Consider the following 13,886-nt stretch of genomic DNA (forward strand, 5'->3'; position numbering starts at 1 on the left):
CCACATATGAGTGAAATCACATGGTATTTGTCTTTCTCTGACTTATTTCACTTAGCATAATACTGTCTAGCTCAATCCATATCATTGCACATGGCAAGATTTCATTCTTTTTTATGTCTAAGTAATATTCCATTATATATATATATATATATACCACATTATATATATATATATATACCACATTATATATATATATATATATATATATATATATACCACATTATATATATATATATATATATATATATATATATATATACCACAACTTCTCTTTACATTCATCAGTTGATGAATACTTGGACTGTTTCCATAATTTGGCTATTGTAGATAATGCTGCTATAAACATCAGGGTGTGTGTATCCTTCTGAATTAGTATTTTTATATTTTGGGGGGGTAAATACCTAGTAGTACAATTGCTAGATCGTAGGGTAGTTCTATTTTTAACTTTTTGAGGAACCTCCATACTGTTTTCCAGAGTTGCTGCACCAGTTTACATTCCCTCCAACTGTGTAAGAGGGTTCCCCTTTCTCCACATCCTCACCAACACCTGTTGTTTCTTGTGTTGCTGATTTTAGCCATTCTGCAGATAGGTGTGAAATGATATCTCATTGTTTTGACTTGTATTTCCCTGATGATAAGTGACTTTGAACATCTTTTCATATGTCTATTGGCCATCTGTATGTCTTCTTTGGAAAAATATCTATTCATGTCTTTTGCCTTTGTTTTAATTGGATTATTTGTTGTTTGGATGTTGAGTTTTACAAGTCTTTTATATATTTTGGATATTACCCCTTTATCAGATATGTCATTTGCAAATATCTTCTCCAATTCCATAGGTTGCCTTTTAGTTTTGTTGATTGTTTCCTTTGCTGTGCAGAAGTTTTTATCTTGATGAAGTCCCAATAGTTTATTTTTGCTTTTGTTTCCCTTGCCTCAGGAGACATATCTAAAAAGAAGTTGCAATGGCCAGATGTCAAAGAGGTTACTACCTGTGTTCTCCTCTAGGATTTTTATGGTTTCATGTCTCACATTTAGGTCTTTAATCAATTTTGATTTTATTTTTATCTGTGGTATAAGAAAGTGGTCCAGTTTAATTCTTTTGGATGTTTCTGTCCAGTTTTCTCAACACCATTTTTTGAAGAGACTATCTTTTTCCTGTTGGATATACTTTCAGTTTTGTTGAACATTAATTGACTATGTAGTTTTCGGTTCATTTCTAGATTTTCTATTCTGTTCCATGACCTATGTGTCAGTTTTTGTGCCAGTATCATCCTGTTTTGATTACTACAGGTTTGTAATATAACTTGAAGTCTGGAATTGTGATGCCTCCAGCTTTGTTTTTTTCTTTTTCAAGATTGCTTTGGTTATTTGGGGTCTTTTGTGGTTCCATGCAAATTTTCAGATTTTTTGTTATAGCTCTGCGAAAAATGTTTTTGGTATTTTGATACAGATTGCATTAAATGTGTATTTTGATACAGATTGCTTTGGGTAGTATAGACATTTTAACAATATTTGTGATTCCAGTTCATGAGCATGGAATGTCTTTCCATTTCTTTGCTTCATCTTGAATTTCTTTCATCAGTGTTTTAGAGTTTTCAGAGTACAGGTCTTTCACTTCTTTGGTTAGGTTTATTCCTTGGTATCTTACTGGTTTTGGTACAGTTGTAAATGGGATTGATTCCTTGATTTCTCTTTTTGTTTCTTCATTATTTGTATATAGAAATGCAACAGATTTCTGGATGTTGATTTTGTATCCTGTGACTATTGAGTTTGTATATCAGTTCTAGCAATTTTGGTGGGGTGGGGGTCTTTAGTGTTTTCTATATAGAGTAGCATGTCATCTGCAAAGAGTAAACATTTGACTTCTTCCTTGCCAATTTGGATGCCCTTAATTTCTTTTTATCGTCTGACTCTTGTGGATAGCCATATTTTTATTAGAGGAAGAAGATGAAGGAAATATTCAGAGAAGTTGAGGATATTGGATGTTTTGCTGATAAGAGACTGGAACTTTACAGTAGCCCAATAATAGAAAAGTTTCAGAATTAGGGAAAAGTAGATTAGGTGATTAGAAGATGAGATTCAGAGTATTATGGGATTAAGTTCAATATTATGATTGGGGTTTGATGATGTAAGATCTGGAGGCATTCAGATGGAAAAATGTAGTTGTATATTTAATCAATATTAGGAAAAGTGAGGTCACGTGAAATCAATTTCATCCTAGAAAATATGATCACCCTGCATCCTGGGATCTGGAACACACACATGTAGGTAAATGGAATTAACATAGACCTGGGATTCTTAGGAGCTATGGCTTCTTTTCTTTGCTGCACTGCTAATACAGTGTTTCTCAACTTTTTTTAATTATTATTATCTCTCCCTGAGGGAGCCTTTTAAGACATTTTTTCCTAATCCCATTCCCCCCCCATGAAATATTAATACCATAGATATACTGCATATCTGTTTATGTATTGTGGCCCTTTGGGAAGCCACAAACCACTGTAATATCTAAAATATTTTTCACTCACCCCAGGAGCTAACTTGCACTGATTGAGGATACATGCATATGTATGCTTAGGGAAATCAATTTGCTTCAGTTTATGTATCTTTAAAATGGGAATTCACCCTGTATATACGTTAGGGGCGCCATATGGATCAAAAAGCACTTAAAATTTTTTTTAATGTTGCATAAATAGGTGACATTACTATTATCTTTAAGTTCTAAGAGGTCATCCCTCTTTTAAAAAATAGTTTTATTGAGATATAATTCACATACCATATAATTCATCCATTAAAAAGTATATAATTTAATGGTATTTAGCATATTGAGTTACACAACCATCACCATAATCAATTTTAAAATATTTTCATCACGCCTCCCCCCCAAAAAAACTCCTTACCCATTCATTAGTAGGCACTGCCCCACCCACCCCATTTCTTGACCCCTCCCCCCCAACGCTATGCAACCACTAATCTATTTTCTGTCTCTATAGATTTACTTGTTCTGGACATTTAATATAAATGGAAACGGCTTCTTTTCCATAGTATAATATTTTGAAAGTTCATCCATGTTATAATGTACATTAGTACTTCATTCTTTTTATTAACAAGTAAGATTCCATTTATTTATCATTCATCAATCAATGGACATTTGGGTCATTTCCACTTTTTGGCTATTATGAATAATAACATATGTACTTGTACAAATTTTTGGTTGGATATCTGTTTTCATTTCTCTTGGGTATAAGCCTAGGAGTGGAACTTCTGGTCATATAGCAACTCGGTGTACTTGCTTAAGAAATGGCCAAACTGTTTTCCAAAGTGGCTGTATTTTTTGATATTCCTACAAACAATGTATGAGGGTTCTAATTTCTCAAAGTTATTTTTTTATCATAATTTTTGACATCCAGAAATCAGGGTCTCCAGCCTCCTAAGGAAAGCAACTCTTACTTTTTTAGGCAAAAGGTGCTTCTGAATATTGGTTTGTTCTTAATTTAGCCATTGGTATGTTCTTAGAAAGTGAAGTATTAATTTGAAAACATTGAAGTAGTATTTTCCAATTGGTTTGCATCTCTAGTATTTTTCAGTTGGTAGAAGCTTCTAAAATGTTAGCTTTTCGTTATGGACTTAAACTAGTAGATTTAGTAGCAAACCTGAGGTTATTTTTTCTTATCCCCACATTTTACAGATGGGAAAACAGTAGCCTGGAGAGAGTAAGTGATTTGTTTAGAATGTTAGTATCGTTAGTCAGGAAGTGGCAGCACCAGGCATTTTCATTGTTCCATTAGCCTCTGTGTTATTCACTCTGCCTGCTAATTATAGATGTTTTCCAAGATTCTTTTCTTGCTTTTGTCTTCTGTAACATTTGCCAGTTGCAGCCATAACTATAACTTGAAAAAAAAATCACCTGGTCACAAATGACTCAAATATTTATCTCAAGTCCATATCTCCATATAGAACTTAAGACTCATATGTTCAGTTGTCTACTGAATATTTGTCTGCAAATGCTTATACGTATATAAAATTTAACATACCCAAAACAGTACAAATTATCTCCTCGCCAATAATAAGAGTTTTCTAACTTCACTCTTGCTTGTTCTTTAAAATAAGTTTCTTTTTTTTTTAATGTTTATTTATTTATTTTGAGAAAGAGAGAGAATGTGAACAAGGGAGGGGAAGAGAGATGGGGGGAGAGACTATCCCAAGCAGGCTCCGTGCTGTTAGCACAGAGCCGGCACGGGGCTGGATCCCATGAAACATAAGATCGTGACCTGAGCTGAAATCAAGAGTTGGACATTTAACCAACTGAGCCACTCAGGTGCCCCCTAACTTCACTGTTTCTAATATCACTTTCATATGTCTCAGATATGACTCTCTTTGTCACTTTCCTCCGGTTTTATCGTTATAAAATCATTTCCATTCTTCCTCAGTAGTTTTTCTTGGGCCTCAGCTTCTTTGTTAAGGATCTAATGTTTGATAAAAAAACAAAAAACAAAAAAACTCCAAAATGGATTGGAGGGACTTTTGTACCTAAAAACTATTGGGGCGCCTGGGTGGCTCTGTCAGTTGAGTGTCTGACTTCAGCTCAGGTCATAATCTCATGGTTCATGGGTTTGAGCCCTGGGTCAGGCTCTCTGCTGAGCCCACTTCGGATCCCATGTCTCTCCCTCTCTCTCTGCCCCTCCCCCACTCACACGTATGTGCTCTCTCTTTCTTTCTCTCTCAAAATAAATAAACATTAAAAAAAGGAAACTATTGTAAGGTGTACTATAATTACAATAAGATATGGTAAGGCATATTATAAGAAAGGCATAAAGCAGGACCAAATTAGAAGAGTGCTTAGCCAGGAGACAGGAGATTAGGCTGTAGACCTGCCTCCACCACAGATTGGGAGCAAGTTCTGTTTACTCACTGGGCCCCCACTTTCTTGGTCATAAAATGGGGAGGTTGGATTAGTTGGTTTTCTATAAGTTTTCATATTATAAGTCCTTTTTTTCTCCCTCTGCTCATGACTTCAATAGTGCCTGCAGGCTTTGGAGTTTCTGCATTCGAACCAGGTCATTCACAGAGACATCAAGAGTGACAATATCCTGTTGGGAATGGATGGTTCTGTCAAGCTAAGTGAGTAGGAATGAAGATACTTCTCTTCCTGATGAGACCCTGTCTCCTGGGGGAGGGTAATCATATAATAGTAGCTACAAGACTGAGGAAGGGGTCTTCGCTTACAGGCACATGTTGGAGATATTGAGGGTCAGTTCCAGACCATTGCAGTAAAATGAATATTGCAGTAAAGCAAGCCAAATGAATTTTTTGGTTTCCCAGTGCATATAAAAGTTATGTTTACACTACACTGAAGTCGATTAAGTGTGTAATAGCATTATGTCCAAAAAAACGATGTACATATCTTAATTAAAAAATACTTTCTTGCTAAAAATTGCTAACCATTATCTGAACTTTCAGTGAGTTGTAATCTTTGTTTTTGTGAAGAGTCTTGCTTTGATGTTGATGGCTGTGCACTGATCAGGGTGGTGGTTGGTGAAGGCTGGGGTGGCTGTGGCAGTTTCTTAAAATAAGACAATAATGAAGTTTGCTGCATTGACTGATTCTCTTCCACTTCATGAACAACTTCTCTGTAGCATGCAATGTTGTTTGATAGCATTTTACCCACAGTAGATCAGCTTTCATAATGGGAGTCAGTCCTCTCAAACCCTGCTACTGCCTTATCAACTAAATTTATGTAATATTTTAAATCCTTTGTGTCATTTCGACGATCTTCATGGCATCTTCACCAGGAGTAGATTCCATCTCAAGAAGTACTTTCTTTGCCCATCAGTGAGAAGCCACTCCTCACCTGTTCAAGTTTTATCATGAGATTGCACTAATTCAGGCTGTACTTGTAATTCTAGTTCTCTTGCTATTTCTACCACATCTGCAGTCAGAACATAGACATTTATCGATTTAAATAAGTTCACTATCTTATATGGGTGCAGTTCGTGATGCCCCAACACAATTACAGTAGTAACATCAAAGATCACTGGTCATAGACCACCATAACAGATGTAATTATAATGAAAAAGTTAGAAATATTATGAGAATTACCAAAATATAACACAGAGACATGAAGTGAGTAAATGCTGTTGGAAAAATGGCACCGATAGACTTGCTCATCACAGAATTGCTACAAACCTTCAATTTGTAAAAATCTGTGATGTGCAATAAAGTGAAGTACAATAAAATGAGGTATGTCTGTGTTTCCTGGGATATGCAAGCTCTTTATAGTACTCAGCACTATGCAGGATGTCATTTCTTTTTCTCCCCATCCATTTATATGTTTAGCCAAAAGAAATTTTCTGAATGCCAACTGTGTGCTATGTCCAGTGATGGGCACCAAGGATACTTTTGCTTGTCTTCAAGTAGCTCTCAGTCTAGTAGTGGAGAAATTAGTGTAGTTTCTTTCATTCATTCATTCAGCACACTTTTATCAAGTATCTATTATACCTAGGCCCTCTGGGAATAAAAAAATGAGTGGGAAGACATAGCCTTTTCTATCAAAGGCCTCAATTTAAATAAACATATAATTGCAATACAATAAGAATGAACTATAAGCAGAACATTTTGTTCGAAAGTGTGAGGATCAGTAGCCCAGACAGACAGCTGTGTTACAGATGGGCAACTTATGGGAAGATTGTTAGCAGTCTTTGTCCAGGGGCACAGGGTGAGAAATTAATAAAAGCAGGGCCATTCCTACTTGTAGGTGATTAGGGCTTAAGTCTGGGACTCATTCCCAGAAAATAAAACAAGGACCTAGACTGCCAGATTCTGGGACATGGGTGTGGATTTCAAGAAGAAAGCAGAATTGGGGCAAGTAATCAAGGCCAAAACGGGCACCTTTAGCTCTAATGCCTAGTTCTTCTAGTTTGAGGAGGGGTAGGAGGCCAGAGATGATGTTTCTTTTGTTTGTCTTGTTTCTTTTCAATGTCGGACAGAGGACAGGCTAAGAGCTGGATGTGAAGGTGGCAGTCATGTGATTCCAGGTCTGGAGAGAGAAGGGATTGCCGTGGCTGGGAGCTAGACAGAGCTTGACAGCTAGGGATAGGCACATAGTCAATACTTATGGAAGGTGTACCCTAAATATACGTCCATTCTTTCTTTTCTTTTCTTTTTCTAGCTGACTTTGGATTCTGTGCCCAGATCACCCCAGAGCAGAGCAAACGGAGCACCATGGTGGGAACCCCATACTGGATGGCACCAGAGGTTGTGACACGGAAAGCCTATGGGCCCAAGGTTGACATCTGGTCCCTGGGCATCATGGCCATTGAAATGATTGAAGGGGAGCCCCCATACCTCAATGAAAATCCTCTCAGAGTGAGTGTTACTAGTCCCATTTCAAGATGTTTGGGCTATTGTCTTTAGTCCCAGGAAATGAGACTCAGGCTATTCCCTACAGTTTTCAACCTGGATCTGTCTTTTCTAGATAAAACTAGGCACTATTGGATTTAAAGAAAAGAGATATTCACAGTCACTCATTTATTCAACAATTATTTGGGTTCCTTCCATGTAAAAGAAACTGTTCTAATGGCAATGAAGAAATTAATAAATAGTAACAGAGGGTAAGTGCTGTGAAATAAAGCTGAGTAGAGGGCTTATGAGAGTGATGGGGAAAGAGGGAGAAATGTACTATTTTATTTAGAGTAGAGAAGGGAGTCCTCCCTTATAAGTTATTTGAGCAGAAACCTGAAGAAAGGAGCAAGCCATGCAATTAATCTGATGCAAGAGTTTCCCAGGCATCAAGTATATAAACGACTTGATTTGAGAACACACTTGTATCCAGGAAAAAACCAAAGAGGGCAGTGTTCCTAAGTGAGTGAGTGGGGAGGAGAATAGTAGACAAGGTCAGAGAACTAGGAGGGGACCAAATCAGACCTTGTGACCATCTTGAGAACTTGGCTTTTATTCTGTAAGAGATTGGAAGCCATTGAAGGATTTTGAGGTGAGGAGTAGTATGATGTAATTTATGTTATGAATTAACCATTTTGGCTGCTTTCATGGAAAGCAGACTCTGAAATACTGTTATAATCATTCAGGTAAGAGTGGTAGCTTGGACTATGTTGGTGGCATGAAGAGTGGTTAGACTCAGGAAATATCTTGAACATACAGCTGACAAGGTGAATTAGATATCAGAGAAAGAGGAATCAATAATGCCTATGAGATTTTGGGCCTTAATTGCTGAAAAAGTTCAGTTGCCATTTACTGGGAAGGTCGAAGAGCAGGTAAAATTGGATAATAGAGTTTGTTTTTAATGTGTTAATTTGAAATGTTTATTAGACATCCAAGTAGAGATGTCGCACAGAGTTGGGCATAGGAGTCTGGAGTTTAATGGTGAGAGGTCAGAGCTATAAATACAAATTTATCAGGAAGTAGTATATAGTTGGTTTATTTAAAGCATTGGAACGAGATGATTGATACGATCACTCACCTAGGGAGTAAGGTTTGAGTACTGAGCCCTGGGATACTCTCATGTTTACAGTTTGGAGGAACTAGCAAAGTAGACCAAGGAATGGCCTTTCTAGAACTGAGAGAAGTGTGTTCCGGAGGCCAAGAGAACAAAGTGTTTGGAGAAGAACTGTGTTCTTTGGAGAAGGACATTGGCTGTGTCAAATGTCACTGATTGTATGAGACAAAGTTGAGAAATACACATTGTATTTGCCAATGTGGAGGTTAGTGATGAGCTTGACAGTCAGTGGAGTGATGGTAATGAAATGATAGCCTAATTAGAGTAAATCCACCAGAATGGGAGAAGTTGAGATGGCATATGAAAGCAATTGTTGTTGTTGTTTAAGGAGTTTTGCTCTTAAGAGAAAAAAGAAATGGAGCAGGAACTAGAAGTAGAGTTGAGGGAGGGTTTAGTTTAGTTTTTTTTTTTTAAAGATATTATTACATCATGTTTTGTGTGGGGATAGCAATAATCTAGTGCAAAGGAGGAAAGTGGTCATGTCCAAGAGAGAAGTGACATCTGTAGGAGTGATGTCCTTAAGTTGATGAGAGGGGTTGGATCAAGTATTGAAGTAAAGAGTATTAGATTAGAGTATGGACAATTTATCCATTGCAATAAGAGAGGGAAGGCAGAGTATATGAATACAGATGTATGTTGGTAATTTTGGTCATGGGCAAATAGGAGAATTATTCTGATTGCTTTTATTTTCTTATTTTTCCCAACCTCCCCTCCAGTGCAGGAATTCTCTGTGCGTTTTTGGTAGGTGGTCATCCAGTCTTAACTGGATACCTCTTGGGTAGCTCTGATTATTGGAAAGTGCTTCAGTGTACCAAACTGAAACTGCCTGAAGGTCCCAGCTTTGGTCTCTGAATCCACATACTACTCATCTTCCCCCATCTTCCAGTAGCCTTGAAAATGATGACTGGTAGGGTGTGATGGAAATAAGACTGCGATTAGAATCAGAGAACAGAAGCTCATATGATTAAGTTGATACTTGGCATATCCCTTTATGTTTCTGGACCTTATTTGTGAAATGCGGATGATTCTTGCCTAGCCCATTATCCAGATTTATTATTGTGGTCATTAAATGAGGTAGTGTTTGTGTAAATACTTTGTGAATTAAAGTGCTCAGTGCTTGAAAAGGACTGTTTTGTTTTGTTTTGTTTTGTCTTGTTTTTTTAACTTATCCCATAAGATGCTCCATGTTAGGGGAACTGGGAGGCAACAGGGAAACAGATTGTTGCTTTACAGACATTTCCTTTTTATATTCCTCTCTGTTAGAAGAAATCAGTTCTTAGATGACTCAGGTGCCAAGGCATCAGGAATAATTTCCTCCAGCAAATGGGCAGGTGTTTAATTCTTCAGGCTAAATGAATAATAAGCCCCTTAGTTCTATAATCAAGAATAATAATAAAGCCATGGGTCTGGAACACACTTCATAAGTTTATAAAGTGCTTTCCAATATACTATCTTGTTTTATATTTACAGACATGTGATATAGATATAGATAGGCACTATTATCATCCCTGTTTTTACAGATGAGGAATTTGGAAACTCACTGACTTGCACATGATCACATGGCCTTTAAATGTTAAATAAGATCCTTAGGTCATATTCTTTCCAGTCTCTGGAAAGCCAACCATATGGTCTATGGCAGCCGACCATATTTCTAGAGGGCAAGTGTGGGGACTAGGAGAGAACCCCAGCTAGAGCCTACGGTGATTCTTCATTTGTATTGCCAGGCCTTGTACCTCATTGCCACCAATGGGACCCCGGAGCTTCAGAACCCAGAGAAGCTATCAGCTTTTTTCCGGGACTTTCTGAACCGCTGTCTTGAGATGGATGTGGAGAAGAGAGGTTCAGCTAAAGAGCTGCTGCAGGTAACTGTCCCTAAGCAGAGAAGCTCCAAATTCAAGGGATCACTAAACCAAGTCTTTTTTGCTTCATTTTTGCACGTGAGGCACTACTAGGCCTCTCTCCTACAACTTACCTACACTCAACTTCTATTCCTACTTCCCTAACCTCTTTCATCCCTGGGCCTTTGCTCAAGCTATTCCCTGAGGCTGTTCCTCAATCTGTTAAAACTACACATAGGCTTAGCTTAAAAATCTGCTTACTGAGCTCCTGTTGAATTTTGCCTGTATTATCACCATAGTTGAGTCTTACCTAATATAAAATGGAATCATACAATATTAAAACTTGTGCCTGGCTTCTTTCACTCATCATAGTGTCTATGGGATTCATCCTGTTGTCAGCGTATCAATTATTCATTCTTTTCTTTATTTATTTTATTATATTTTTAATGTTTATTTCTGAGACAGAGAGAGACATAGCATGAGTGGGGGAAGGGCAGAGAGAGAGGGAGATGCAGAATCTGAAGCAGGCTCCAGGCTCTGAGCTGTCAGCACAGAGCTCGACACGGGGCTTGAACTCACAAACCGTGAGATCATGACCTGAGCTGAAGTCAGTCACTCAACGGACTGAGCCACCCAGGTGCCCCAATTATTCATTCTTTTGAATTGCTGTGTAATTTTCTGTATAGTATTATATAAATATCACATTCATTCTTTCATTCTCTTGGACATTTGGGTTCTTTTTAGTTATGACTATTTTTTAAATATTTATTTAAAATATTCTTTTTAAAAAATATATATTATATATATGTATATATTTTATTTAAATTCAAATTAGTTAACATGTAGTGTAATAATGAGTTCAGGAATAGAATTTAGTGATTCATCACTTATATATAATACCCACTGCTCCTCCCAACAAGTGCCCTTCTTGATGTCCATCACCCATTTAGCCCATCCCCACACCCAACACTGCGCCAGCCACCCTCAGTTTGTTCTCTGTATTTAAGAGTCTCTTATGGTTGTACCCGTTCTGTTTTTATCTTATTTTTGCTTCTCTTCCTCTCTGTTCATCTGTTTTGTTTACTAAATTCCACATATGAGTGAAATCATATGATATTTGTCTTTGTCTGACTTATTTTGCTATAATATACTCTAGTTCCATCCACGTTGTTGCAAATGGCCAGTTATGACTATTGTAAGTAAAGTGACTATGAACATTCTCGTGTGTGTCTTTTGGTGGATACACAAACTCTTTTCTGTTGGAAATATACCTGTGAGTGGAAATGCTGGGATATAGCAGAGATGTGTGTTTGAGTGGTAGGTAGATACTGTCAGTTTTCCAAAATGGTTTGTTACCTTTTAAAGATGTTCTTCAACTTGGGGATGATCTGAAGCTTTCCAGACAGAGCCTTGTGCAAACATGGATAGCCTTATTAACATATTATAATGGTTACTGAGGAAGAATGGTAAATAGTCATGTGTCTTTTGCTCTTTCTTTCCTTTCTAGCATCAGTTCCTGAAGATTGCCAAGCCCCTTTCCAGCCTCACTCCACTGATTGCTGCAGCAAAGGAGGCAACCAAGAACAATCACTAAAACCACGCTTGCCCCAGCCTCATTGTGCCAAGACTTCTGTGAAATAAATGCTCATTTTAGAAATTCAAGCCCCTGATGCCCTCTCTTCCTTGCCTTGCTCCTCCCATTTCCTGGTCTAGCGCTCTCATGTCTTTGATCCCTGAGAACTATGTGTCCAGCATTGAAGAGAACCGCAACTGACTAATGAGATGATGTCCATTTCTAAATAAGGAATTTCCTCCCAATTCATGGATGTGAGGGTGGTTTACCATCAAGGGCTTCTTTGAATAAACCCGAGGACTCCTTTTCCCATCCCCTCCATCTCTCACCTGCCAGTCAGTTCTTGACTATAATTTTTGGCTTTGTAACATTATCAATTTGTAATCAGTTGAGACTTCTTTAGTGCTTGCTTTTCTTTGGCTGAACTGCCCAAACACCTATTGTACTTGAAAATTGGAACTGCTGGAGGAATGCCATGAGGGTTGATAATCTGCCAGGGATGTGAAATGGCTCATCTTCCTGGACCATGGCTTTGGCGCAGCTGATCCTGATATGGGAGAGAGAGCTACCATGTTTTCTCTTTGTGTATGCTTCTAGCAGCTATTTGGGAGGATCTTCACCCAGTAGTGTTCCCCGTGCTATTTCTTGTGAAATGGTCTTGGCTATGTAGCAGCTTTTGATTCCCTACATCCCCTAGGCTGCTGCCCCAATTCTGTCCTTGTTTAGAACATTGAGAGGTTTCCCAAGGCACATGCTGGGTGAGAACAGTGTGAGAAGTCAGGGGAAGAAATGTAGCTGCTTTTAGAACAAAGTCAGGTATCAGCACCTGTCCCGCTGTACCTATGTGTTGTTTTGAGAACTCAGCTTCTTTTTCCATCTGGAATAAGGAGCTGAAAGATTAACTTCGATCTTCTGATGGCCTGAATCTTTGGGTCAGAGGGAAGGACCTCGAAATGTGAAACTACATGTTAGTTTTGGATGGATTTGGCAACCTGATAAGATACTCTGCCGGCTGTGAAGGGACCCTGTTTTTACAATGCATGGCCAAGCTCTCTGCAAATGGAAATGCTTGCACTGGGTGTTGGGGATGTTTGCTACCTCCTGCTATCTTTGTGGTTTTGGTCCTCCCACTATGATAGGACCCCTGGCCAGCATTGTGGCTTGTCATGTCAGTCCCATTGGCTACCTTGTCATGCTCTGAGGTACCACTGCCTCTGTAGCACAAGTTTTATTTCCTTCAATAAAAGGAGATGAAAATATTCTACTTGGAGTATGCCTTTCTTCTTTGCCCTTTTCCTTTCTTTTCTAATTTTTTATTTATTTTTATTTTTATTATTTTATTCTATTTTTTTTAAATATGAAATTTATTGTCAAATTGGTTTCCGTACGACACCCAGTGCTCATCTAATTTTTTATTTTAAAATAATTTCAAACTTGTAAGAAAACTTAAAATATATATTATAAAATATATATATATATATTTCTCTTTGAACCATCTGAGATTAAGTTACCTTTACCACCATGTACTTCAATGTGTATTCATTCCTCTTAACACTTTTAAATATAAATTAAGAGAACTGTTTATATATTACAAGGTATTCACTCAGACAGTTGTGGAAACTGAGAAGTCCCATGATCCACATCTGCAAGTTGGAGGCCCGTGAAGGCTGGGGTGTAGTTCACAGGCCTGAGAGCCAGAGAGCCAGTGGTGTAGATTCCAAAGTCTGACACGCAAGAACCAGGAGCACCCAGGGCAGGAGAAGATTGATGTCCCAGCTCAACAGTCAGGCAGAGAGCAACCCACTCCACCTTTTTGTTCTATTCAGACCTTCAGCTAATTTGACGATGCCCACCCAAGCAGGGTCATCAGCTTTACCCTGTCCACCAAGTCATATGCTAATCCCTTCTGGAAATACCCTTACAGACACACCCAGAAGTAATGTTTAACCAGACACTGGGCATCCCA

At 38.0% G+C, this 13,886-nt stretch overlaps 1 protein-coding gene across 3 annotated transcripts in view; it reads left to right on the forward strand.

The window, feature by feature from the left end:
* Positions 1-13,184, forward strand: part of PAK1 (p21 (RAC1) activated kinase 1) — a 158,022-nt gene extending 144,838 nt beyond the window's left edge. For all 3 annotated transcript variants that reach the window (XM_047070105.1, XM_047070103.1, XM_047070104.1), the window contains exons 12-15: positions 5,019-5,118; positions 7,166-7,362; positions 10,234-10,371; positions 11,855-13,184. In XM_047070105.1, the coding sequence (XP_046926061.1) occupies positions 5,019-5,118; positions 7,166-7,362; positions 10,234-10,371; positions 11,855-11,941 (522 nt within the window). In that variant the 3' untranslated portion in view covers positions 11,942-13,184. The remainder of the gene's footprint in view (positions 1-5,018; positions 5,119-7,165; positions 7,363-10,233; positions 10,372-11,854) is intronic.
* The last annotated feature ends 702 nt before the right edge of the window (positions 13,185-13,886 follow it).

Source organism: Lynx rufus, unplaced genomic scaffold (genome assembly GCF_022079265.1).
Source record: "Lynx rufus isolate CCGP_SWC_20201006 ecotype Redwood Valley unplaced genomic scaffold, mLynRuf1.p SCAF_9, whole genome shotgun sequence".
Taxonomy (NCBI): Eukaryota; Metazoa; Chordata; class Mammalia; order Carnivora; family Felidae; genus Lynx; species Lynx rufus.